General features: G+C 43.1%; 1 protein-coding gene across 1 annotated transcript; it reads right to left on the reverse strand.

The window, feature by feature from the left end:
• Window positions 1-1,753: 1,753 nt before the first annotated feature.
• On the reverse strand, window positions 1,754-27,382 carry LOC119461925 (receptor expression-enhancing protein 5). The gene is made up of 5 exons (XM_037723290.2): window positions 27,230-27,382; window positions 23,121-23,214; window positions 16,950-17,088; window positions 14,686-14,864; window positions 1,754-1,942 (listed from the first exon to the last, which is right to left on the reverse strand). The coding sequence occupies exons 1-5, from the start codon at window positions 27,375-27,377 to the stop codon at window positions 1,807-1,809; spliced, it is 696 nt and encodes a 231-aa protein (XP_037579218.2). The 5' UTR covers window positions 27,378-27,382; the 3' UTR covers window positions 1,754-1,806.

The raw sequence follows: 27,382 nt of genomic DNA on the forward strand, positions 1-27,382 counted from the left end.
CGGCTAAGCACATTGAGCGTCGACTCCTCGAGCCCGCGGCTAGGCATTCCGCGCCTAAGCACATCGAGCGTCGGCCCCTCGGGCCCGCGGCGCTAGGCATTTCGCGCATTGGCACTTTGGACTGCGCGACTGAATGAGAGTCGGCTCCTCGGGCCCGCGGCTAGGCATTTCGCACATCGGCACTTGGGACTGCGCGACTAAGCACATCGAGCGTCGGCTCCTCGAGCCCGCGTCTAGGCACTTCGCGCATCGGCATTGGGACTGCGCGACTAAGCACCTCGAGCGTCGGCTCCTCGAGCCCGCGGCTAGGCACTTCGCGCATCGGCATTGGGACTGCGCGAGTAAGCACATCGAGCGTTGGCTCCTCGGGCCCGCGACTAGGCATTGTTGTTGTACAAAATTGTTTTTCTGCATTTCTAGTCACTTCTGTATTATGTCTGATTGCTTAAACTATTCTCAGTAGTCTACAAGTGCTATTTACATAGGCAAATAAAGTCTGTTTGCAACGTTTTCTGCTCTAGGCAGTCGAGCTAACATTTGCTCTAAAGAAGTACTTAACAATTGTGTAGTAGTAATAAGCTGCACCAAATGTCATGCACTTGCTTTTCTTCTGCTCCAACTGATCCAAAACACAAAGAACTGCTACAAAATGCTAATGTGGCTGCTCCTAAATTGCTACAAAACAGCTTTTTTCCTGCTCCAAAAATTGCTCCAATTCTTAAACTGGCTGGACCACCACTGTTAATAGCAAGGCCTGAACGATAATATATAAGCACTAATATAATATATAACCACTAAGAGTACATTTTTGTTTCTACTGAAGTGAAGAAGAGGAAGAAGCACCAGCATATTAGCCAGCAACGAACAGTGTCTTGGATGGAGTTGATTGAACAGGGAATAACAATTCCATTCCGGTGAAGTACATAGAAAAAATGAGTGCAGGCAAGCTTTCGTGTGACACATGCCAAGGAAAATGACTGCATTCAAAATTTATACATTAATTGAGGCACATCTGTTTCTTTTCTTGTCATAGCCTTGTTTCATTGTACTTTGCTTTCATTCACAGCCACTTCAACTATAGCATTGTGTCATGGGGACATACACATCAGTGTAATGTTTATCTCTAAAACATAAAAAGTCAATTGTTTCACATCATTTTCACTGTCCTTGCGATTATAAAACTAACGCTCTGGTTCAGTGCAACAGTGTCATGAATATAGTTTGCTTATTTCATTATAATCTTATTGTTTTATTGAATAAGCAAATGATAAAACAAATTTTGATTCCATTGACTAACCCTAATTTTTTGATAAACATGAATGGTACTAGAACTTTTTTTTACTGCCTATGGCTTCCAAAAATCTACCTGAGCATTTGCTACGATCCAAGTCTGGAATAACTTACCACGTACTTTAAAAACTATTTTTTCATTAACTTTATTCAAGAAATGTCTAAAAGAAAACTTATAAAATAATTCATAGCTTAATGCCTTGGTTTTATTGGTATACTGTAATTCTGAATAATTAGTTTTTTATGTATTGATGTAGTATTTTCATGATGTAGTATTTTGATGTAGTATTTTCATTTTTTTTCTCTGCAACTTGCTTGCTGTATTGCTGCTTCAATTATTTCTGTTCTTGTAACTTATTTGTATTATGTTTCAAGTACTATGTACTTGAAACATAATACGGATTTAATGATCGATTGATTATTACTGTGACTGATGCATGAAAAAATGTAAGAGTGCAGGGCCATTAAAGGCAGAGCTGTGGGATATGATAATAGATATTGTGGAATAAGGACAGACTAGGAAACAAGTGGCAGGGTGCAAGTGCAAACAATGCAAATGGTTACATTTGTGCAATAAGCTGCAGGTGAAAGGTAGACTGACCGGGCAGGCTCTCCAGAATCTTCCATTTTCCTGGCTAGTGGTTCCGGCTCCCTGTAACAAAAATTAGCCGTAGCAGTTTCTACGCTAATACAATGCTGCATTGATACGGAGGAAAATGACTTCATGCATAAAGCACAGAACCACTCAAAACCTATGCCACATTTTGTTAATTACATCCCAACATGCTGAATGCTGTTGTCTACAGGGTCCTGAACACGGAGTAAGATAAGACAGGAGCGCGGACTCCGCTCGTCTGGAAGGGACACATTCTGCAACGCTGGCTCCTGCTTCACAGCGTGTTCGCCTGACGGCGCTACGAATGAAGAAAAACTCTGCAGCGGAGAGGAGCAAAGGCGTGGGGAGTCACTCGCGGCACCTGCTTATCAGCTGCTCCGCGCACGCCCTGACGCCTGTGCCGCGCATAGCTCTTGCGGTTCACGTAGTGACGTTAGCAGGAGAAACAAGTCATGTATCATTTTATTTAATTTATTTTATACAGGCCAAATGCAGGGCATTTGTCAGGTGGCCTACATGGAACTTTACAAGGCACAGGAACAGAAAATAAACAAATTACGGAAACTAAGACGGAAAGAAAAGCTATAGTAAATGGTAAGGCAATATAACGGCAGTTCGGGTGGTCTCAAGCAATGACAGACAATGAAAAGAAGTTTTTATGGAAAAGCTGACGTTTATCACTCTTTTTTATCTGAGCACGCATCAAGTGCTAGGATGCTTCGCTTGCTTCTTTGTTTCTCGCGGTGCTTTTCGTGTCGCCCGGTTCTCCTGCGAGCAGAATCGCCACATTCTCATTAAACATAATAATTAGGAATTCCTGCCAGTGTTTCCTGCTCATTATTTCACAAGAGAAGCTCTGATTATGTGTCTGCATAACTGGGGGAATCATCTTGAAGGCAAGGCTGAGAATTTACAGGGTAGCCAGCCGGTATTTACACTGGCTAACCTCCTTGTCTTTCTTTCCCTTTCTCTCTCTCTCTCTCTAAATTACGGCATGTCTCTGGACAAGGAAAGGCACCTGCACTGTGTGTAGTTGTAGACAAATTCAAATTGGGCTCCTCTCGTCCTTCCGCATTGGCGTCTTCTGGTTGCTCCTGGCATTCAGCATCATTTAGCTACGCCAGGCTTCCCTAAACAAATTGAAGGAACGGCTCCGCTTCGAAGTCTAGGCACTTTCTTTACATCTAGTAGGACATCGCCTTTGTCTTTGCTGAAGTAACTATCAAAAATAAGCTGCTTCTCGAAGTGTCGCGCACATATTTTGTCCATTGCTTTAAGCGCTCGCTTACTTTCATGAATTTTTTGACGCCACTGGTGCAGTAGTTGAAGATCAGATGGCGAAGCGAAGAGCGAAAACTTTTCGCATCCTTTGCCGTAACCAGATTTACAGCCGGGAACAAAACACTGTCCTGTTGCTCAGTCTCTTTACGCACAAGTATCAAGGTACCTTGTTCCGTCAGGCATGAATAAACATACTGCAGACATGGTAAACAAAGCGAGGAAGACGGAAACTTCGCACCTTCGCTTTCGCGCAGACGTAGAGGAGTGAAAAACAAGTACTTCTGTTGTGTCTTTTTGTACAGCGTAATTTATCGTCAGTTTCCTCTAAAGACATCTAAAAATGTTTCGTATGTGTGCATAAAAGCGCTACCGCGTGTTTATTTGCGCTTTTATTATTTGTGCGCATATATTTTTTGTGTTTGATTGCTGTCAAATTGAGACGGCCGAGGGTCCACGTTTGTAGCAGACGACACGCTCTGTGGGTGCCGGGCTGCCCGTTCTGCGCCGCCGCCGCCGCCGGTCTCCGCCACTCGGCGCATGCGCACATGGAAGCAAGCTGTTGAGTGTTTTCCACGCGCCTCTACAGATGGCGCTACGCGATGTATAATTTGTATTGCACGGTTTGTCCCGAGCGAATGCGTTGCGCGGCGGCGGAGATGGCGCTCCTGTTTATCTTACTCCGTGGTCCTGAAGAAATCAAAGTGGGGAGCAGACACCAGTTGACCTACCAGGAAGTCATCCAACATAATGACCTCTACACTTGGTTTAGAGCATATGTTTGACATCTTGGGTGGTACAAGCACAACCTCTATGTTTTAGCCGATTTGTGCACATTTCTCATACATTCATCTCTCTCATGTTCCAAGCTTTCCAACTTGCTATCAAGTTTACTGGATGTAATTGCATTGTACTACAATGTTTACATGCATTTTAAATGAAGACTGACAAACCTGGTAAGACCAGCACAGTATAAGCACGCACTAAACGCTTTGATACACATTACATGGCAAAATACTTAAAAAAACTTCATTACATTTTTAGTTAGTACGGCACATCTCAACTTGCAAAATTAGAGTTAGTTATTGTTCGAGGCATGTACAGTCATCACGGGAAAAAAAAATGAAAAAAATTTGTCGATGTGAGTGGCAACCATAGTCGTAAATGACACATACCGGGCAGTGGCGTAGCCAGAAATTTTGTTCGGGGGGGGGGCTCAGGTTGCAGCGCGGCCTCCTCCTTATAAAATTTGTAGAGGGATCAAATGCATGAATAATAACTGCATTGCCAATTCCAATGTATATTAGATGCTACAAACGAATTATTGAACGCTATGCACTGTCCATTAAAATATGTATGTTGTCATAAAAGAATAAATTCATATGCCCCAAAAATTGTGGCAGAAATAGCTGATATCAATGCTTCCGCGTTTTTTGTCTAATTAATAAGTAAGGAAAACATCACATGAACTTTAGAACTATTGGCCTTTTTCGGGGAGAAGTTTGTTTTAGAGAAACGAGATGGCGCTCACAGCGGCGCGCCATACCTCTCCTCAGCGACCGCGCACGAATACGAAACCATTACCGCTTCTATCTTGCTTCTGTGCGATCAGTTGTCGGAAATGCAACTGAGTTTTCGCTAACACACTGTGCTCCAATCATGCTAGATTTAATAATGTGGATTGAAGACGTGTGCAGAAGTTGGCTGCAAAAATAGTGACTGGCATGTTAAGGAATAGAATGAATCTGTGTGGTGAAGTTCGCGGACTGCTGCTGCAACTGTCCGAACGTGTTACCGGCACTTCGTGATGTACGGCTTTCCTCGAGGATACAGAAATTTGCTCATCCGCCAGCCTTGTATCGCTAACCTTCAAAGAAAGGGCTTCATCCCCATAACGTCGGCAAGAATGAGTACCACTCGTTAAACAATGACAAAGGGAGTAGCACCGCTTCCTGTCATATTAAGTTTCGCGCACGTTATCTATACACATCTGTCCAAATGGCAGGAAAACTTACGCCCACTCTATCGCCGACGTATCAAGAATAAGTGAATGGACTTACCCTTGATTATATGCGCACTGTATACACACAATAAATGACGGACTACACCTATAGTGCACTAATGGTCAAAGGTGAATGTTTTGTGATAGACCACAAAAGTAAACAAGATACTAACTGTAATATATATTTGCTACAAGGTATTACAATGTACAAAACAGCTACGTTTGAAGCCTTGTGCGCAGCAAGAACAAATCTATCGGATCCGGAACTGAGCACATCCACGAGTGATTAGGCAGAAAATAATCAGATAGGAACTTCACTGAGTCAGAAACTGACAAGCCACTGCTTCAAAATATTTGCCCAATAAAGAACAAAGAGCAAAACGCAGTAATCCTGACTGAATATATAATCGGACAGCTTGGAATTCATATTTAGCCCCGCTTTTAGAACAGGCACCATATACGCCGTTTGGACATAGCTTAATCAGCTCCGAAAGCGCTTTTGCATGTTCTCTGAAGCTGTGATCAAAGCTTCGTGTCGTCCATCTAGTCACCGTCTATGATATCTCCGAAAACAGATGTTTTCTAAGCCGCACCGGTGTCATGCACTTCCATTGTAAACAAGGAGGCAACGGAGGCAGTTGAGGCAAGCAATGGATGCGTCACCACGTGATCAAATATGGCAGCGCCCACGGGATTGCCGCGAAAAGGGTCAATAGACAGTTTTAGTATTGCGGAAATGGCACCACGCTAAACGCAATAAAATAGCGAGGTCAGACTGCGCCCGCTATTTTTCAAATATAGCGGATACGCTAAATGCTCGCTAAGTTTCTAGCGTTGCAAACATGGTGGCACCCTCGGCCTGAGCGCTTGACATGCAGGCTCGTTTTAAGGCTTGGCGTGGATCCACACGGCTAGTTTGGTTGTCGAGCTGCTCAGTTTGCAGCTTTGACTACTCGCAGCTAGATGGTTTTGCGCTTAGCGGCGCATCGTTGTCTTACGCTACACTAAAACTCTATCGAACAGCGTTCCGCAAAGATTTAGCGTGCGTAACACGCTAACGCTAACGCAAGCATTTTCCGCAATACTAGAAGTCTCTAATATCAGTTCGAAACCAGCAAAGCAGTGCATGCAGCTTATATGAAAAGCGTAAAGGCCATGAAATGAATAAGTTGAGGACAAACATTTTGATGAATCTTTGTCATTCAATAACCTTATTTACAGTTTTCTACATATGCAACGGCCAGGAAGAAACCTCAATGACGCTATCCCTCGTTGCAATCGATTGCGCAGGAGCAGCTGTAACTCATCGTGTATTGTCATTACACCGAGATAATACTCGCAGCAGTGAGTACAAATAAGAAGTGGGAGTTGTGCAAAATATATATTAGAAATTGCGAAGATAGAATGGAATATACCAATGCGAAGATACAACTCACTAAAGGGCAAAAAAAGAGTCGCTGGAAACAAAGTTCACTGCTAGTATACACAAAACCTCGCAATAAGATATTTAGGAATACGTATGAGTCTCCAATAAATCTACGTATTTAAGCAAACGTCAGTGTATATAATGCGTCAAATAAGACAAATAAACATGTTGCTCAGTCACAGATAGTAAACTTTGCGCACAGAAAGACAGATGATCTAGGCAAGAACATAATTATGATCGCAGAAATCGTGATATGTACTTGGGCCATGCAGCGGTCGCGACAGCCCCATGTGGGTAGAATAATAGAGGAATAATGCATAAATCAGTACGAAAATGTTTAATTTAACTGCCTGCACAACGCCAACAATTATTCTGCACCCAAAATTAAAGGAGGGTGTCCCTTCGTTTCAAAAAAGAAATAAAAGCAGGTAGCTGAAAATGAAATAAAAGGACAAGCGAAGGCCACAGATGATGCGGCAAGTTGAACTACCCAATATCCGAGTGTATTTTGGCGAACGCCGCGTGGGCCGGGCTTTCAACGAGCAAGGTCGGTCAAAATTGGTTATTGGTATACTCGTAATTTTTGTATTCGCGTGATAATTGTGATCATGATGCTAACTGCTAGAATAAACGGCGAAAATTTCTGCGGTTTTAAAAGCTAATGAACGGTCATACGTTTTAATAATTAAGAACTTATGGACCTGAAGGAACAGTGCTTTTTACTTGCATTGATTTTTGCTGCTTCGCTATCTAAAGGACAAACTTCTCTCGGCGGGAAAGTTGAGCGAAGCGGTAAATGATTTCGGACACGTTGATGCCGACGTCTCTGTGGCTGTATAGAAGCGCCAGCCTAACCATGCGTTCCACAGACATTGTAGAGCGCAAGTAGTTTTTTAGTAAACTCTTGTTAAAAAAATATTCTCTCTGCGCTGGCAGTGGTCACTGGAAGGGTGACTAGAAGCTGCAGCAGTATTTACACATTTACATAGAACCTGCTGTCGCAATGAAAGATGGGCACCTATTCCGGTGCTAAAACCTAAAAGAATCCCTTGATGTCGTTGGCATACTTGTTTAGGTACCTTGCAGAAACAGTAGGCTGTTCGATTCCAGCGATGTCCGTCGTTTCGTCAGGAAGTGTGGAGAAGCAGCCTGCTTTTGAATATAGGCTTTCTTTGATAATGTCACCACAAATTTCTATAATTTGGTTTTATGCGTCTGGGCTTAAATACGAGGCATTACTGGGCCAACTTTCCAAATGGTTCTTCAGATATGTATCTCCAAAATCAGCTCGCAGCGAAGAAGCACTCTGAAAATGCCTGTATTTTCAGCAGGGGCATTGCTTATATCCATAGGGCCCCTGTCCCTGTGACAACGGAGAGCCAGACCTTGTCGCCCGCAAAAAAAAAAAAAAAAAAAAAAATCGCAATAATAGGCCATTTACTTTCTTTTGTTTTCTCATATTTTACTTTGCCTGCCCTAGTCCAGCTGATCAATCCCATTGGGCACGCTTCCTGAAAATGTTTGGAGAAAATTATCAGCTGCTAGCTGACAGTCACGGTGATATTTAGTATTTTCGTGTGTGTGGGAGATTGCGAGCGCGCGCTTCCATTTATGGAACGGCTTGGACACGAGCGTTTTGGTGCGCGCATGTTGGCCCAAGTTTATAAGAACATTAACCCCATAAAGTTCTAGAATTGAAAATCTTTTAAAGCATGCCTTTGGAAATGTCAGCGCACCTTTCGCGTCAAAAGTTTATGAGAACTTTATACCCATAAAGTTTCGTAATTGAAATCCATGCGCTCCGTATATTCCGCGGCCGCTGCGAGATGCCGCAACGCGCCCGCTCGCTATCGAAAAGCCGATGAAAGTTTGTGCTCAGATGGGGCTCCTTGCGTTACGTGACTCCAGGTGCAAGGGCGTTGTCACGAAATCCAGCCCGAGTTCGCAATGTTCGTGCCGAAATGTCTTTTCGAGCGTGAAAAAGACATTGTAGACAAAATCCAGAATGATTGCCTGCGTCGGTGGTAGTTTTAGTTGGCGGTGCATGCCCGCACGAAAAAATTTCGGGGGGGGCTGAAGCCCCATCAGCCCCCCCCCCCCTGGCTACGTGCCTGATACCGGGTGTTTCTACAAAGACTTTAAATAATATTTAGAAATAGTCATTTTAAAATAAAAGGACGCTTCATTTGCAGATATGCTGTCATTGGAGGCAACCATGGGGTGATATGCGGTAATTAGTAATTAATTGAGAAAAACCCATTTATTCACTTTTAATTTTTTATTTTCAGCAAAATCATCCTAATCGGGAAATTGAAGCAATCTCTCAGTACAAACCATATCAACTTTTGGATCTGGAAAATGTGATCACCCATAGAAATGTGGCTTGATGAATTTTGCCTATCAGAGCATGCAAAACCAAAACTGGGAGGCTGCAGCGAGCGCAATGCCGTGCCCCTTGAGGTGATGTTCTGATTATGTCGCCTAGCAGCGGGCAGCCAGTGTGCTCCGGCTGCATGCTCCTCGCTGTCGCAGTGTGCTGGCTGCTGGGTGACGTAATTCGAATGTCACCTCAAGGCGCATGGCATTGCGCTCGCTGCAGCCTCCCAGTTTCGGTTTCGCATGCTCTGATAGCAGAAATTCATTGTGCCACGATTCTGCTGGCAACCGCTATTTTTCAGATACAAAAGTTGATATGGCTGGTATGGAGTGTTTGCTGAAACAAAGCTTAAAAGTTAAGTAATGAATTTTTGTTAATTAGAGACTAATTACCACATATCGCCCATCACCCCACGGTCACTACCACTGGTGGCATGTTTCTGAAGGAAGCATCCTTTTATTTCAGATTGGCTATTTTTAAATATTACTTAATGTCTTCGTAGAAACACCTGGACCCCTGGTATAACACTGCAGGTAATAAACATGGCACTAATAAACCTGCCAACATTGCTTTGAACGATTGCTACAGTGAATGCCAAAAAATACTCAAATTTAGTGAAAAACAATAAAGAGCATCTTATTCTGATTATACAAAAAAATTGCCGAGCTTTCTTCTTCTAAGGATGCTGAAACATGCACCCTGCTCTGGAGATAAAATGATCTGTGCCACAGACCAACAGAAATATTAAGTCTTTCATAAAGTATTCATGCAATGAAAGCAGATATTTTGGCTGCTGTTATATACAGGTCTATGGAGTGCATGGCGGTGGTTCAGGTAACTCCAAATAATCGAGCAGGTTCAAGAAATCAGGCTCTGAGCATTCCTTTGACAACTGCACTCGTATTCGTTCGCAGTCAGTTTATCCCCAAACTAGATGCAAATTCACTATAAAAATATTGCTGTCACCATGGCAGTCATCTTGTAAACAAGCCCTAAAAATCAGGCATATTATAATAAGATCGTAAAAGTTGGAAGGTATGAGCTAATGATAGTTCTGGGCAATTCTTCAGTCTCAGGGGTGATCCAGCATACTGGTTGCAAGGCTGGTCTTCAAGGTAGCTACACTTGGCAACAACCTAAGGATACAGTAAAAGTTCTATCCATAAAACTTCATTGCATTGGCCCTCCATGCTCCAAAGCATAGTTCACGAGATGCCTGTACTGAAAGCAGCCTACCTCCACCATCATGTCACGAAAATGAGTGGCAGTGATTGGCTGGCTTATATACAATGCCTCACGACTTCAAGTGTACCAGAGAAATGGAAGAATGACAACATTATACTAATACGGAAGAATGGAGACGTCAGAGAATTGAAAAATTACAGGCCCATTAGCTTGCTTGCAGTGCTGTATAAAACATTCACCAAAATAATTTCCAATAGAATCAGGGCAACAATTGACTTCAGCCAACCAAGAGAACAGGCTGGCTTCAGGAAGGGATATTCTACGAAGGATCATATCCATGTCATCAATCAGGTAATCGAGAAATCTGTGGAGTACAGTAAACCTCTCTATATGACTTTCATAGATTATGAAAAGGCATTTGATTCAGTAGAGATACCAGCAGTCATAGAGGCATTGCATATAATCAAGGAGTACAGGAGGCATACGTGAATATCTTGGGAAATATCGACAAGGATTCCACAGCAACCTTGGTTCTCCACAAGAAAAGTAGAAAGTTACCTATCAAGAAAGGGGTCAGGCAAGGAGACACAATCTCTCCAATGCTATTCACTGCATGCTTAGAAGAAGTATTCAAGCTCTTAGACTGGGAAGGCTTAGGAGTGAGGATCAACGGCGAATATCTCAGGATTCTTCGGTCTGCAGATGACATTGTCCTATTCAGCAATAATGGGGACGAATTACAACGAATGATTGAGGTCCTTAACCGAGAAAGTGTAAGAGTGGGGTTGAAGATTAATATGCGGAAGACAAAGATAATGTTCAGTAGCCTGGCAAGGGAACAAAAATTAAGGATCACCAGTCAGCCTCTAGAGTCATTAAATGAGTACATTTATCTAGGTCAATTGCTCACAGGGGACCCTGATCATAAGAAGGAAATTTAGAGAAGAATAAAATTGGGTTGGAGTGCGTATGGCAGACATTACCAAATCCTGACTGGGAGCTTACCACTGTCATTGAAAGAATAGTGTACAGTCATTGCATTGTACCCGTGCTAAATATGGGGCAGAAACTTGGAGGATAACAAAGAAACTTGGAGGTTATCAAAGAAGCAAAGAAAAGCAAAGAAAATGTTAGGCCTAACATTAAGAGACAGGAAGAGAGCGGTATGGATCAGAGAGCAAACAGGGATAGCCGATATTCTAATTGACATTAAGAGGAAAAAATGGAGCAGGGCAGGCCATGTAATGCGTAGAACGGATAACCGGTGGTTCATTAGAGTTACAGAATAGATACCGAGAGAAGGGCATTGCGCAGTCGAGGACGGCAGAAAACTATAGGTGGGTTGATGAAATTAGGAAATTTTTAGGCTCAAGTTGGAATAGGCTAGCGCAAGACAGGGGTAATTGGAGATCGCAAGGAGAGGCATTCGTTCTGCAGTGGACATAAATATAGGCTGATGATGATGATGACGAATTGGCTGGCTCATCTATACAAACCCTTTTTGAGTTGGGCAGCGGTGTACTTCCCACTGCATTCTTAGGTTATCACCGACTATAGGTAAAGCAACAACTTCCTGCTGAACTAGCACTCCGGCTGTCAGTGCCTGTGACCTGCTCTAGTCACTAGTTACTTGTACCAACCTTACTCTCACTAACTTCACACTTAAGAGTCACTAGTTACTTGTACCAACCTTACTCTCACTAACTTCACACTTAAGAGAATCCCTTTATACAATAGGCTTTGATTATACTGATAAAGTAAGATAGCTTCTCGTATCTTATTATACATAATATATCTACTTGGGTCTGTGAGTAAATGGCTATGTAAAATGCAAACATATTTCACATGGTATTTCATGGCCCATTTAGCTAAGTTATACATCTAGCCATGACCATAAATGTGCTAGAACCCTCTTTGAATGTTTAAATTTTCTGCACATGCATCATTGAATAGAGTTTTAACAGCGGAGCTGTTTAAGCCGGGCGTAATGTGTCTGCTGAATCCAAAATGTGGGCCGATCCTGGTGGTAGTGCAGAAAGGGTCCAAGCGCAATGGCACATACCTCAGTGAACTAGCGAAGCTGCGCCTAGCTAATTCTAGTTATGCATGGTAGGGACTACTTCAGCTAAGTCAGTCATCGATAACCACTCGATAGCCAAACAATAGCCAATCCGGAAAATGCTGGGGATGACTTGTTAGTGCTTAGCCTAGCCCAAATACATGGCCAATACCTAGTGATAGCCAATCAATAGCTAATCAATAATCGATCAATAATCAATAAATTTCAAAAAATGCTGAGGATGACTGGGTAGTGCTTAGCCTAGCCCAAATATGTGGCCAATACCTTGTGATAGCCAATCAATAGCTAATCGATAATCGACAAATAATCAATACATTCTGGGAAATGCTGGAGATGACTTCCTAGTGCTTAGCCTAGCCCAAATACGTGGCCAATACCTTGCGATAGCCAATCGATAGCCAATCAATAGCTAATCGATAATCTATCAATAATCAATAAATTCCAGAAATGCTGGGGTTGACTTGGTAGTGCTTAGCCTAGCCCAAAAGCCAGGACTAGATAAGTGCCCATCAGCATTGTTGTCTCTTAAGCATTGCGCCTATGCTATGCCAAATTAGCTATGCCATTTTTTTTTGGGGGGGGGGGAGGGGGGGGTCCATTTGTCACTAAATCCTACACTCCTTTTGTTGTGCGACTTAGCATTACATATCATCACACCTTACATAATTAATGCGTAAACACTGAAAACAAGAAATCAAGTCAAACTCCATTTTTAGGAAATGGGCCAATTTTGAAAACAGCAGAAGATTTGTAAACCAGAAAGTAGCATAGAAGTGAAATACAGATGCTGATGACAAATTGCACCCATGAAGCAGCTTCCTATGATGCTAGAGAGATTGTGCTTGGCTAAAGCTACTTATTGCAGTTCAATATAAGTATAGAACTTTCACATGCCCTCCGGAGCTACAGGTAAATGGCTCAAATCCATGAAATGGCAACAACATCTATTGCTTGCCACAAATACACCATCCCTTTCATGGCTGGGCATGAGAAAAACTTAGTTTGGCCTTAAATTGCAGCTTTTTTTGCTAAACCCCTGAACTTAACTCATGTACGGAGACTCGCCCTAACTTGTGCGGCTCATTGGTCACTTTGCCTATTAGTCACTGGATCACTTTAAAAAAAATTTTTTGTGGAACAGCTGTTTGGTAAATGGGAAAGATAAGCCTACTCAAGTCCTTTTTAAAGGGAACATTTCAAGCAGGAGGCACGACTTAGTGCTCACGTCACTAGAGTGTTTTAGCTGAGCGCTTGCGGTCCGCTCCGCTCAGACCGGCATATGCTAGCAAATGCCACAACCGCTTAGCGGGAACGCTATTGCGCTTGCGCACAACGCTCATACCGGCAGCGGAACGAAGACCGCATCCCTCGCTCCGTTACAAAGCCGACTGAGCGGAGGGTGACAGCGTGTCTACTTGGCCTCTTCGTCATTTTGCAGCCGAGTTGATAGCGCGTCGCTCGCGTCTCGGCAAGACGCGCTTATCAAATGCGAAATCTATGCAGTTCCCTGCAGTATCTCAGAGCGTGAAATCTGAGCGGAGCGTAAGCGGCGCTCTGCTAAAACTGTCTACTGTAAATTCCAGTGGCAGATTCAGAGGAAAATTTCCTGCTCTTTTCGGAGCAAGTCTTTTTGCATGGCTGCTTTTTACATGGTGCTTCAGTGGCACAGGGCGGATGCGAAGCCAGGATTGCCTCATGAGACAGCCATGGCTGCTACATCAAAACTGGCAGATTCTACTGCAACATTGTGCGATATACATCTTTCAGCGGCTGTTGACATCGCAGTCAATAGAATTGCACTTTATACTTATGCTACCAGAGACTGCTGCACAGCCTTTCCTTCTTGAAAGGTGTTGATGCAAAGAGAAAATTTAACTCAAGCTGCGAGAAGTCAGGCTCAGGCAGAGAAGTTAACGCATCATGCAGCTATGCCTGACAAATCGGTTCTGTTTGCCAACTGAGAGGACACCCGCTATTGGCTTTACCAAAGAGGACGCTTGCCCCGACTCACATAAAGAGGTACGGCAGGAGTTGCTTGCTGATTAGATCTGTCTTTTCCACTTAAACTTTTATTCATCAAAATAATTAAATCTCTATGCATAATTCAGCACGCCCTGACAATGTGGCCTACCGCTGGACTAGCTGATAGCTAGGTTTGCCATATATTCAATTCTGTTCTTTCAAATAGCAGACAAGTTCCACTGCAGTGTGAGGAAAGCCAGGTATCCAATTGTTCCTTGCTTGGTCTGGTTGGAGCATGAATATTCAAAATGCAGATTTGCAACAAATGCTCTTTGCTGGGAATGATATTCTGTGGTACAGTTTGCGGTGCCACTCTGTATCTGCCATGAAAACTTATCGTCATAAATTGATGCCCTTTAACATGGCTGGCATTACATACAAAGTACATTATTATGGAACTAATGCTCACTGTGCCCACGGGTAGCAGCGATGCCAAACGCGGCTACAGAATGCCCGGCCGCTTTCGAAGTCTGTGACCATGGCGCAGCGGTCATTCATGCCAAGAAAGAGTGGATACAGCAGGTGAAAATAGATGATGGTCACACCGTTGGTTCCAGTCGGCGCCAGACACCAGGTCAAGAATAAAAGCTGCAGAGTTCATTTTCGAACCTCACTCAAATTTGACCCTTCGAATGAAGCACAATGAAAAACCGCAACCAAAATAAACCAAATGTCATGTTATGGGCACTTCTGTGTGAGTTGCACAGCTAATTTCTAACTTTTGAAACACAACAGCGATAAGCAGCAGACATAAAGAAAAAAAAAACATTCCAGCTAGCATATGCCAGTGCACATCAAATGTCCACACCAGTACACCTGTCTAGCTTGCAACACATTGTTTCAAAAAGTGGAGGATGAAAAGACAGGCACAAACAAAAATGGTGCATCACTGTATTTATGCGAATTAAAAAGCACAGTTTTGCAAGCATGTCCAGGCCAAATGTGACCAATTAGAAAATGGCAAATGTGAACATTTGAAGAATGGCAAATGTGGTTCTTGTGCATAAGGCTAGGCCTTGTGACACAGTATCAAGCTGCCAACCTATTTCACTAACTTGTGTTCCACTTGATGTGAAATAGTACTTGAACATGTTCTGCTACTCAAACATATTTCAGCACTTAAACAACAATCATATTGTTGGCTACCAGCACAGCTTCGGAAGTGGTCATTCCTGCCCCACTCAACTAAACTTTTTAATGCGAACTTGACGCACTTTCAGGGGACTGTCTGCCTGTCTATCTAACCATTCTTTTTGCCATTTTGGATCTAATGGGTACAGCATCGATCTGAGTTAACAGGGTTCGAAACCAACTGTTGGACCAACTTTGGTCATTGGGTATATACTGAGTATGTGCCACCCTTCTCCAGTGTTGGGTGAACACGCATCACATATGCTCAGACAATCTTGCCTGCACACGCGCCACATGGCGCAGCATTTTCTGCAGTGGGGAGCATGCCTCAACGCGTCTCTGCAGCGGCAATACGGCGTGTCGCTACATTGCTTCAATGCTAGCTTTGACATTCATAATGAGACAGGTTCTGCCAGAATTCTTTTCTTCATCATGGAACAAACAAAATGGCTATATTATTACGGTGCAAGTTGTAGAACACTACACTTTATTAAAGGAAACTTTAAAAAGCCAGAGACTTGAAGGAAACTTAGTACGCCTCAAAAATTCACCTAATCCTTGAATATGCTTTTGTAGTCCAGGACACCGACACTAAAACGCTAATAAACAAAATAGAAGCCATTCAGAAAAGATCTGCACATTTTGTCACCCACTCAACTGGACGATACCACTCTCACAGCTCTAAAAAAATTGCTCATTCGACCAAATTGACAATTGCACTGGCATTTCATAGCACTCATATATTAAGCCATCATCATACACAATGAAGAAGGACAATGAGTGGAAAATAAAGAAATTTCTATGACGCACAAAAGATTTTCTATTCTTTCTTCTTCCCTTCCATGCATGAAACTTGTTACCCAACGCAATTGTTACTACTGATGCCCATTAATTTCCACAGTCATTGTTGTACCATTTGCATCTCTAAATGTAATTTACATTCTTTTATTCAGATAGATGCAGTACTTGTATATTCACTTGCTGCTTTTGTTACCTGTCAATTTTTACATTATTGCTGGTTTTCCCTGTTTTATTATTGTTTCTTAATTGTACTTTTTCTCCCTGTGTGTTGTTGCCTTATGACATACCTGTTTCCTCATGCCACTCAACGTCCTGAGCATTTCTGTATTATGGTGTATACTTGTGCTAATCTATTTGTATATTTTGTAATACGCCTCCCATAGATTATTGCCCTCCAGGTGAATGCAGTGATATGAATAACAGAATAAAAGAAAAAAAAAGTTATTATTAAGCCCTTCCAAGAAGCATGCTTACCTTTAGTTACTAGATATATCTTAAATTCAAAAGCCATTGAATAAAAGGATAGAAATGCGCAGACTACTGAATGCACTGTAAAAGTGCAGTACACCACAGTAAAAGGTAAATGAAAAAGGCACTTGATGGAACCAGGGAAAAAAAGAACAATGCGAGGTCAAAGGAAAAAAAAAAAGCCTCAGTATAGTGCCCTTCTGTGAGCATTGGACATAGGTACCCTCATACTTTGTGCACCCATAGGTATACAACCGCATAAAATTGCCTTACCTTGAACAACCAAAAGAGTGGGAAGTTCTCCCTAATCTGGTCAGTGAAGTAGTCCAGCATGTTGAAGAGGCCAAAGATGAGCCAGAAAGTAATCCATCGGCTGTCGTCACTTTTGGAAGAATTTTCTATGTTGTGAAAGCTGCCAGAGACAAAACCACAAAGCCAAACAATATAAACTCTACTATAATTTCTCAGGTGACAAAAAATTTGCCCCGTTGTTGGAACTAACAATATAAAGGGTCCCTGAAATGGCTTGGACAAATTTTGTAGACACCTCGGGTACAGCTACAGTAAAACATTAGCGCCACAATTTAAGTGAAGTGTCTCACATTATGACAGCTACAGACAATTATAAGTTACCCTCCACCCTAGCCATGCTTTTACTCCTCAACTCGTTTGCCGAGTGATCGGGGCTAAGCTCCACCTTCTCTGGCTCTGCGTCATGATGTGATGTCGTGTCGTCTACTTTAGGTCGTCTTGGAGCCAGCGCGCGAAGCCCTCTGCTAGCCGCCTGGCTGTCGATCTCCCGCAAGAGCTATCCAAGTAGCATGCGTTGCGAGCGTTCTGTCGCAGCGCCGAGCATGTACGATATTCCGGTAACCAGCAGGCGAGCTGGGCATTTTGACAGATAGTCAGAGGCATAAACTAAAGCCCCTCCATACTACTCCTGCTGCGATCAAGAAGTTTAGCGTAAATGTGAGCAGCCCGCACGATGTAGCCACCTGGTGGTGCAGAGCTTAACCAGCCAAACACAGAGCTACTATTGCTGTAACCAAGTGTAAAACATGTTAAACATTTAAAAAGACAATGTGTACATGATTACGCTCCTGCCGAAAATTTACACCAGCAGCACAGTAGAATACACTTGGTTATATTAGCTCTGTGTTTGTCTGGTTGAGCTCTGTGCCACCAGGTGGCTGCACCGTGCAGGCCGTTCACATTCGCACCTCCATTTATCGGGTAAAATGCCCAGGCTGCTTGTGCTTGCGTTACTGTGAATACTGTATACACTAAAACTCTTTATTGTGATAGTAATCCTCTGGCGTGAAGTGACAGGCTCAAAGGCGTAGATGCTGGCACCCATCGGATACTGACAGCCCGATGCGTTCCAGCCACACCACTCGCATGTAGCCTTGTAGAGGGACACGATGTCGCAGCTGGACATGTTGCCTATTGCTAGATTTGCAGTCCACAACGTAACAAAGGCGATGCATGGTGCTCGCGAAAAGGAAGCTCGAAACCATCACTGACCACACAGCTCACGTCAACATGGAGAACATTGTAACACAAGCAGACGACCCTGGCTGTGTGCTGGAAGTGCTTGAGTGTAGTGATAAATTGTTGTGTATTCTCTTTGTTATTTTTTTTGTAGACACAAATTAACCAACATTTTAACTATCATGAACAACATTTGGTCACCATAACGTTGTAAAAATTATAGATGAAGCGACGTGGATAGCCAATCAGCTCGCCAAACTGACGTCAATTGGGATAAATATACATCAATTGGGAGGAGGAGGCTCAAGAAACACGGGAGCGGCGCCACTGCAATTGGTAGCAATGCACATTTTTATAACCTTATAATAAATTACACACTTTACGCGAAGCACTTAAATCTGTCACTTAATAACCAGAAGGGCCTAGCCTAATGACTCGGTGCGTTTGTACAATATCGTCAAAATCCTTTCAAGGTCCTTTTAACAAACTCTACATGAGAAGCGAAGAGGCACTTTTTTCATTAACCAGCTAAACACAAATAACAGAATATGCTGCGACAAAGCTAAAGGACACCACTGCAAAAAGCAAAGTGTACAAAGAAATAGTATATATCTCAGACTTGTATGTAACAAATTACTTGTACTCAATAATATTCTTGGGTAGTTTTGTAACTGATCTATATATAACTTTTGTGAGTCTGTAATGCTGACTGTAATTCAATTACTTTTTTTCCAGTAGCCAATTACATGTAACCAGTTACTTCAATGACGAAACATGCTGTAACAGGTGGGACAGCTTTGAACACTTGAATTTGGTGGGAACCACGGTAGAACGCCCATGGTCGTGCCACACAACGCTCAGTATTTGTTTCGTCTTTAATGGCAGGTTGCATGGCCTGTAATGTCAACATTGTATTCTGCATCTCAAAATGACTTAACGTTTCTATATGTGGCACAATCGCCACTATGTGAGTGCTCATCTCGAATGATTTCAGACTTTGCTTTTTCCACTGTAAATGCATACTAAGTAGTTCCTGACTTTTGTTCCCATAATTTCCTTGTTCGGTGTTCACACATTACAACATTGCCCTTCTCTCTAGCGTGTACACTGAGCGATTTTCCAGTGTCACTGCTGATGTCCTTACATGAAAACTAGGGAAGATGACCACAGAAAATTTTGAAAAGCAATTGTTAGTGAAGATAAACAACATGTGAAGGGCTGCAGAGGACACACTGAATAAGCCAGGCCAGCTCATTCTATTTATTGTATTTGTACAATTACAGTAATGTAAAGGCAATCAATTACGGATGTATCACAAAGATGTATCACACATCCTTGTGTTTAACAAGCTAGGAACGTGCCTACCTAGCGGGTAGGTATAGGTGATCAAACTGACATTGATGCACGTGTCTTGGGAGGAGTAGAAGATGCGCATGCGTTGGATGTTGTGTGCGGCAATGTTCATTTTCAGCTGATATCAGTGCATGTCTTGGGAGGAGGTGACAATTCGCATGCGTCGGAGGTGTTGTGCGTCAATGTAAATTTCAATAAAGCATAGTTGAAAGTCCAACATCCGTCTGTGTCGAACGCCTTTTCCTTGTGTACGCATCTTTGTGTATTCACTGGTACCCCCCTTTTTCAAGTTCAGCAATCAATTACTTTTTCATAATTGCTCAATTACTTTCGTGGACAGTAACTGGTCCCTGTAATCAATTGCATTTTTGAATGAGGTAATTTTAATTTTAAGCAGTAACTTTTTTTCTGTAATGTGTACCATTCTGACATATATTGATGTGTACAAGTCTGACATACAAGTCTGACAAGTCTGACAATTTATGTGCAAGTCAATTCCCCCACAAATTTGCACTCAAAGGGGCCCTGAACCACCCCTCGGGCTTGGTGAAATAACACTACCCGCGGGTAGCATATGCTGCTGTTAACATCTCAGCAAAGTTTTGCTGTTGTACGCGGTGCGTGGAGCTCGCAAGCAGAGCGCGAAGTTATCTTTCTCTCAAACACTCTCGTTTCAACAGAGGCCATGAATGATGCTCACTCTCTTCTATGTGCTTTATTACGTAATAAAGCACGTTCCAATATGCGGCTGCTATTGGTCGCTGCGATCGGTTACACCGCGGCCGCCGCAGGGTGCCCCCAGAAGTCCACTGGCTAAGTGCACTGCAGCTCGTTGAGGACAACTGCATTTGGCTAAGTTTAGTGCATCGTAGGCACCAAAATCGGAAGTCGTGGCGTGTATGTTCACATCCAAAATGAAATTTGAACTGTGCGCCACGGTGACGTTTCGAAGGCGGAGCGTAGAGGCTCCACGCCACTCCGCCGTAGCCTTCGCAGTGCAAGGCATTGAAGAAGGAAGAGGGAGCACAGCGAAGGCTGTGTTTGATTGCCAATAACTTCGCTTCTGCTGAATGCACTGAAGTGCTTTTTGCGGCAAAGTATTTCTGAAATAGCCTATTTTCATCTCAAATGTCTTTCTCCATTTCGATGAAAAGTGGTTCAGGGCCCCTTTAAATTTTTTTTTTTTATGCAGGCTTAACAAAAAGAAAAACACTTTGAGAAAGTAAATGAAAGTGTAGAAAATAAACTATTTCAGAAATACTTTGCCATTAAAAGTACTTCAGTGCGTTCAGTGGAAGTGGAGTTATTGGCAGTCATACACGGCCTCCGCTGTGCTCCCTCTTCCTTCCCTCCCCACTCTCCCCAGTGTTGGGTAGCATACCGGACCTTCCGATCTGGTTAACCTCCCTGCCTTTCCCCTTTCTTCTCTCTCTATACTTTTCTCAAAGTGTTTTTTTGTTTTTGTTAATCCTGCACACCATACTTTCGTGTATATAGGTTGCACCAAAAGTTAAAAAATTCAAGTGCAAATGTGTGGGGGGATCGACTTACACATAAATTTCACCTTCAACTGTGGGCATCGAGGTGCCTTCCCGTGCCTCGTCCCCCAGCTCACGCATTGTGCTTAGCTCTATCTCCGGGAACTGCCGCCTTAACGGCAACATGGCGGACACGGCCCACGCAAACTGTGTTTCTCCCTCTCGGGAGTGAGTTGTCACGCGAGAACACGTCACCGGGACGCGCCCTGATTGGCCTCCCGAGTGGCGGCCCCCGGCACCCTCTCCACCTGAGCTCTCTTCCGCTGAGCACTTCCTCGCCGCAGCGGTTGCTCACAGCATGGAGGAAGAAAAATACTTTTTTGTTGTTTTTTTCCTTCCTCCATGGCTCACAGGCCCGCAACGAGTGGTTTACGTGGCACCTTCGCTCTCGCGACTTCTCATTATCGTGCTTGGTGGACCGCTACCCAGTTAGCCCTAGCGCAGCGGGCGCGCATACTTGATTGGTCTTGCGGTGAGCCTTTGCCCGTAAGCGCCGTCACTATCGCACTGTATAACCTTGGGTGAATAAACCCGTGACCGTGGGCGAACTGACTCGGGAGTCTTCGATCTGTGCCATGTCGGAGAGTCGACGAACCCTGCTATAGTGCCTTTGTGCGTTGCGGAGTGGAGGAGCGTCGTGCCCTTGATGATGTATGGTGTTTAATGGCGCAAGGGCCAGGTATGGCCAAAGAGCGCCAGGCCTCTGTTAATAAGTTGGCAATGGAGCAATGAATTGCGAAAGGTAGATGTGTCGTGGCTGTAAAAGGGCCTAAAAACAATCGCTGTAAAATGCGTAAAATATATATGTAATAAAATTATGACAATGGCTAATGAGGTGCACTATGAAACGAAAGAACAAATTGCAAGATAATGATGATAAATGAGAATTTATCACTGATAAGTCTTTTCAAAAAGCACTACTGCCTTGACAGGCCCTTTGAAATGCAAGGGCCTGGAGACGCGTGCTATACAAAACTACTATCGCAGCGGCATCCTCTGGAGAGAGGATGCGCTATGAAACAATTGGGCAAATAACATGCAATGTAACATCGCTAAGAAAACCCAGGACAGCTTTGGTGTTAAAGAGGGGTTTGTAACCCAGAAACATAGCGGGATGGAGAGGGAGACAGTACCGGTACGCTAGAGGAAAGTGCCTTTTTCTCTCTGTTTCGGCTTCCCTGCACTCCACAAGGGCGTGGAGCACGGTAAGCCTTTCCTGACCGTCGCTCGTAGGGTGAGACACCCTACGAGCGACGTACTACTATACTCATCTCCACAAGCCACAGCACACTTCAATGGGAGACAACAGTGAAAACGATGACTAAACATACAAAATCATTTCTGAAGCATTCATTTATTTGTGTCCTTAATTGTGCTGGCTTGCTTTCATGAACATTTTAACGCTGTTGTATGCAGTTATTTGCACGGATTCTTGTTTTAATTTTGCCGCCTCTAAGTGTTGTACATGCATCAATATGATACTATACAAGAGTGCAAAGCTGGGCTAGTGCTTGCGTTGCTGGCCCTGTTGCTGCACTGTTTTTCTTGGAATATGATATTATTTGCCATGTGCTCATTGGAAAATGATCTGTTTTTTAGATACCTGTACTTTTTATACAAGGTACCAAAAGCACACAACCGAGAACCAAAAAGCAAGAGTATTTTTTACCATCTTACATTCCCAACTCACAAGACTACCAGACGACTCAATTTCTTCACCAGATAAAAGCATGAAAGAGCTAGTGCCATAATCAAGCTCACAATAGCTTTTCTTAACAGCCTGCATTATTTCTCTGGTAAGCTCATTACAATGCTCAGGGGCCGCTTTAGACTGTAAAAGTATTGGTTACACTCGCATGTTGACACAGGTCACACGAGAGTAGAAAGACAGATTTATAAGCCCCCTGTTTCCTCTGCGTTTCTTTTTCTGTTTTTTCTTCTTTTTTTATGTGTGTGAAAATCAACAGAGTAACCAATTCAGTATACCCTTTTGACTTATCCTTCATGGGGAGTGCTGAGAGCTGAAGTGAATTGGCTATAAAGGTGTGACAGCAGTGCTTACGAGGAGTAGGCAGCGATGAGGTAGACAACAAGGCCACACACAAGCGGGGCATTCTTGCTGGTGACCATGTAGATGCACAGGAGCGTGACCATGACTGGATGGAGGTGGCAGCCGCAGGCAAAGGTGGAAGGCAATGCATGTCTTCAGGAGGACACCGGAACAGACAAAAGCTTCAGCTGCCTCTCACTTGCAACATGAGGCCATTAACACACTATGCAAAGTAAACAGCCTGCCATGTTTGCCAGTTAAAGTAGCATGCATGCAACATTTTGCATCTAAAAAAAAAAAAGCAGGGATTTCATGACTTTCTGGCCCATGTTGACTACCGCCAGTTCAAGGTTGAATGGTCAAAAACTTTTCTGCCACCATGCGCTCTGCATGCACAACTCCTCAATGAATGTTCACACATCATCAATAAGATACAATGAAATGGTTAGACAAAGCTCACACAATATATATATATTTTTTTAAAGGACCAACATGTTAGTAGTCCCTACAACTGTTTTCACTCATCTGCTCACTTCTTTCTGTACCTCGAAGCACTGTGGGAATTAGACGCAGAAGCCAGCTGCTAGAGCTCAAGGTTCACTGCAATTTACACATGAAATTCTTGATGGAGGCTGCGCGCTGGAGGGCTGTTTTGATTTAAAAGCAGCAGCTCTTATGCATAGAAAACGTTCTGCTTCTTATTTGTGAATCCCATGCTACACACAAACTAATGACATCATGTTGACATGGCCAAAATGTCATTACATTTTACAAATAAATAAATGAATACATTGATAATATTCGTAACGTGCTGGTCAAATGCACCAAGTGCATCGCCAGAGACACAGCACAAGTCCTAAGAGAAGGGTGCACACTACCAAGCTTTATTTGACAGTTGTGTCTGTGAAATGAATCACTTTTACAAAACTACTGCGCTCAATATGAATGTGCAAGAGCATGTACAAAAGTATAGCTATTTTAATGTGCTAGCATTAGGAGTGTCCAAGTGGAAAAAACTGCATGTGTGTGAAGTGTAAGAAGCCAGTAAAGTGTTAGAGGTAGAGAGGGGACAGGAGAGCTTAGAAGAGTGTGCAGTGTTGATTAGAGAGCAAACGTGATAGCCAATATTCTAGTTGACAAAGAGAAAAAAATGGAGAGCTGGGCAGGCCATGTAATGTGTAGGATGGACAACCAGTGGACCATTAGAGTGGATACCAATTAAGAGAAGGGAAGCGCAGTCGAGGGTGGCAGAAAACTATAGGTAGGGTGCTGAAGTTTGGAATTTTGCAGGCGCAAATTGGAATCAGCTAGTGCAAGACAGGGGTAATTGGAGATCGCAGGGAGAGGCTTTCGTCCTGCAGTGGACATAAATATAGGCTTATGATGATGATGAAGGTGTGTGTGTGTGTGTGTGTGTGTGTGTGTGTGTGTGTGTGCGTGTGTGTGTGTGTGTGTGTGTGTGTGTGTGTGTGTGTGTGTGTGTGTGTGTGTGTGTGTGTGTGTGTGTGTGTGTGTGTGTGTGCGTGCGTGCGTGCGTGCATGCATGCATGCATGTATATATATAGTGCAACTGATGGTGGTCTGCTCCGGACCAGTTGCACTCCTCGACGAGGCAGGACGTGTGTCAAGTGAGCTCCTGAACAACACTTTGCAATGTGGTGGACGAGGTTCAAATCGTAGATCCGGGGCCTCGAAGTGGTGCAACTTAATGCTAACACATTTCTCTCACATTTACTGCTATATCTTGATCACCAGTGAAGTTTTTTTTAATCATGAAGGTCTTCCACTTATCTCACAAATAACATAATAGTAAACAGATTTTGTTGTATAAGCAGTACAATATGCTATTAGAGGTGATCAACTCATGTGATATAGCATATGATGCTTGCTTTGTGAAATATAACTTTAACACAATAAAACCATGATAACTCAACTTGAAGTAACACTATATAAAATGCCGTGTGAGGCCTCTAACTTTCCCACTCTAGATTAGCTACTGTAAACCTTCAATAAACGAGGTGATCAGCACAGAAAATTGACTTTGCTATAAGTGGCACTTTGTTATAATGTGAACAGACATAGTCATAGTAGCTTAAGAAGTGCACTCCAACAGTGTGGGGCTAAAAAAAAGAAAAAAAAATAACCAAAGCCACATTCAAAAGTGGCAACATGACAATAGCTAAGATTTGCTGACGTCTGTAAGCATAGGTGTCATCCGCTAACCACCAGTTGCACACAATGGCTGCATTAGTGCTATTTAAAGCTATTGAGGAGGAAGTGATACAAATACCAGGCCTGCAGGTTGTTTCAGCAGTATATACTACTCATGAATAACCAATTTAGTGAAAAGTTTCAGAGCAGTTGGCCTTTAAAAGGGCCCTGGTACACCTTTGTGAAATATGCGGAATGTCTCTTGTATTAAAGGGCATCTCTTCACAAACCTTATTAACTGAAAAGAGTATATACAAGTGCTCCTTGCATGAACAGAGTTATTCGCAATCAAGTACTGCTGCTCACATCCCAGCTGTCCAGTCTTTTTCATCACTCCAAATGTGCTTAACCCTTTCACACGCTGTGTACACAATTATGTACGCCAACATAGTGCATCAACAGCAAAAGCACTGATGAAAGTACTGACATTTAACATGTGTCGCATATATCTTGAAACGCTTATGGTTAGAATTGTGCTGCAAATTTGGATAACATGTGTAAAATCTTTTAGTAAAATTAGTGGGAAGGTCAAGTGTCCTTGCTCGATGTCAGTATGTTGCTGTATGCAGTGGGTTCAATTCTTGCACTGTTTTTCACAATGTCATGCACTAGGCATAATTTTCAAGCAACTGGATAATTGTTTTCCAAAGTTTTCAATATACACGAAATAGTTGACGTTCTCTTATACTGTGTTCCTGTAGTGAGTTTTTGTGTGGAGTCCACATATTCTGTAAGCTAGACAAAACTCGCTAAAGAATTTAAAACTCCTAATCTTTCCTGCAGCTGTACACTTTCTATGATTCTGAAGATGCAAGAAATGTGGTGAAAGTAAGTTTTCAATCAACATGCAGGATAAAATGGCGTCTTAAAGGGTTAAAGATGTGCTACCATGCCCATGCAAAACAATGCCTTCCATGCCCCATCCATCCTCACAGCAAACTTTTTTGTATGGGCTTGACTTGGATATTGCAGCGTAATCTGAGTGGCCATAGTATTGGTACTGCAGTACCATTCTCAAGCACCATATGGTGCTATTGCTTTATTGGCAGAATTAGTAGTGAGATTTCTCTGCTTTTGCCAGAGGCACTGCTTACGTGTGATATTTAAAGAAATCCAGCCAATGGCCACCACATTCAAGAATATCCATGAAAAGTGATGACAATTTCAGGAAGTTAGGAAAAAAGCAGGTGGTCTTTTAAATGATACAATAGGTCTATTTCAGCAAGTATAGCAATAATAGGCTCAGATGTTTATTATCTAGTGGAGCAAGTTTATTTACCAGCTTCAAAGTGTTACATGGGCCCTTTAGTTTTCGTTATGGTTAAACTACTCTGCATCTGGAGAAACTGCGCAAGCCTTCTACATAGAATGAGAGTTGACACTGCCTTAGCTAGGTGCTATTGTCACCATGTCAGCTATGTGGGCAGCAGTCAATACTGAGCAGTGCACAATGCAGGATAATGTTGATCACATACTTGGCTTTTGTGTGCTCCCTATACTTGCGAGAGCTATAGTTAATAGCGAGTTTTAGATTAGGGGATTAGGGGACGCAAAGTGCCATTCATACAACAGAACCCAAAGCGAGCACAAAAGAATTGAAAGGATCAACAATGGAGTTTGCATCCCCCAACACTTGGGTGTGCAGCTTGCATCCCCTAATCTAAGACTCTTTACACAGTGACTCTTTCTTTGGCATTTATTGCCAATAAGCCATTTTTTAAAGAACTATCTTGAGCCCTTAGTGATAATGAGCTGGCTAAAAGAAGTTGATTCACGCTGGCCTTTCAGCATTGTCTGAACAATAAATCTGACAAATATAGTGGCAGAATCGGAGCAAAGCTGCAGTTGTGCACAAGGGCTCCCCAGTGTGTGGCGATCATGCCAAAGCAGCTGCACACACGGCAACTCACTGATGAACAGGGTGGACCGCTTCTGGCCTGTCTGCCACTCAAGCATGCCAAGCAGGCACTGCAGCTGCGGTCCAACCTCGTGCAGGCCCTGCTCCAGGGACGCTAGGAGCGAGACCACATCCTCGCTGACCGTGGTGGGTCGCTGCATCCTCA

This window comes from Dermacentor silvarum, chromosome 8 (genome assembly GCF_013339745.2).
Source record: "Dermacentor silvarum isolate Dsil-2018 chromosome 8, BIME_Dsil_1.4, whole genome shotgun sequence".
Lineage (NCBI taxonomy): Eukaryota > Metazoa > Arthropoda > Arachnida > Ixodida > Ixodidae > Dermacentor > Dermacentor silvarum.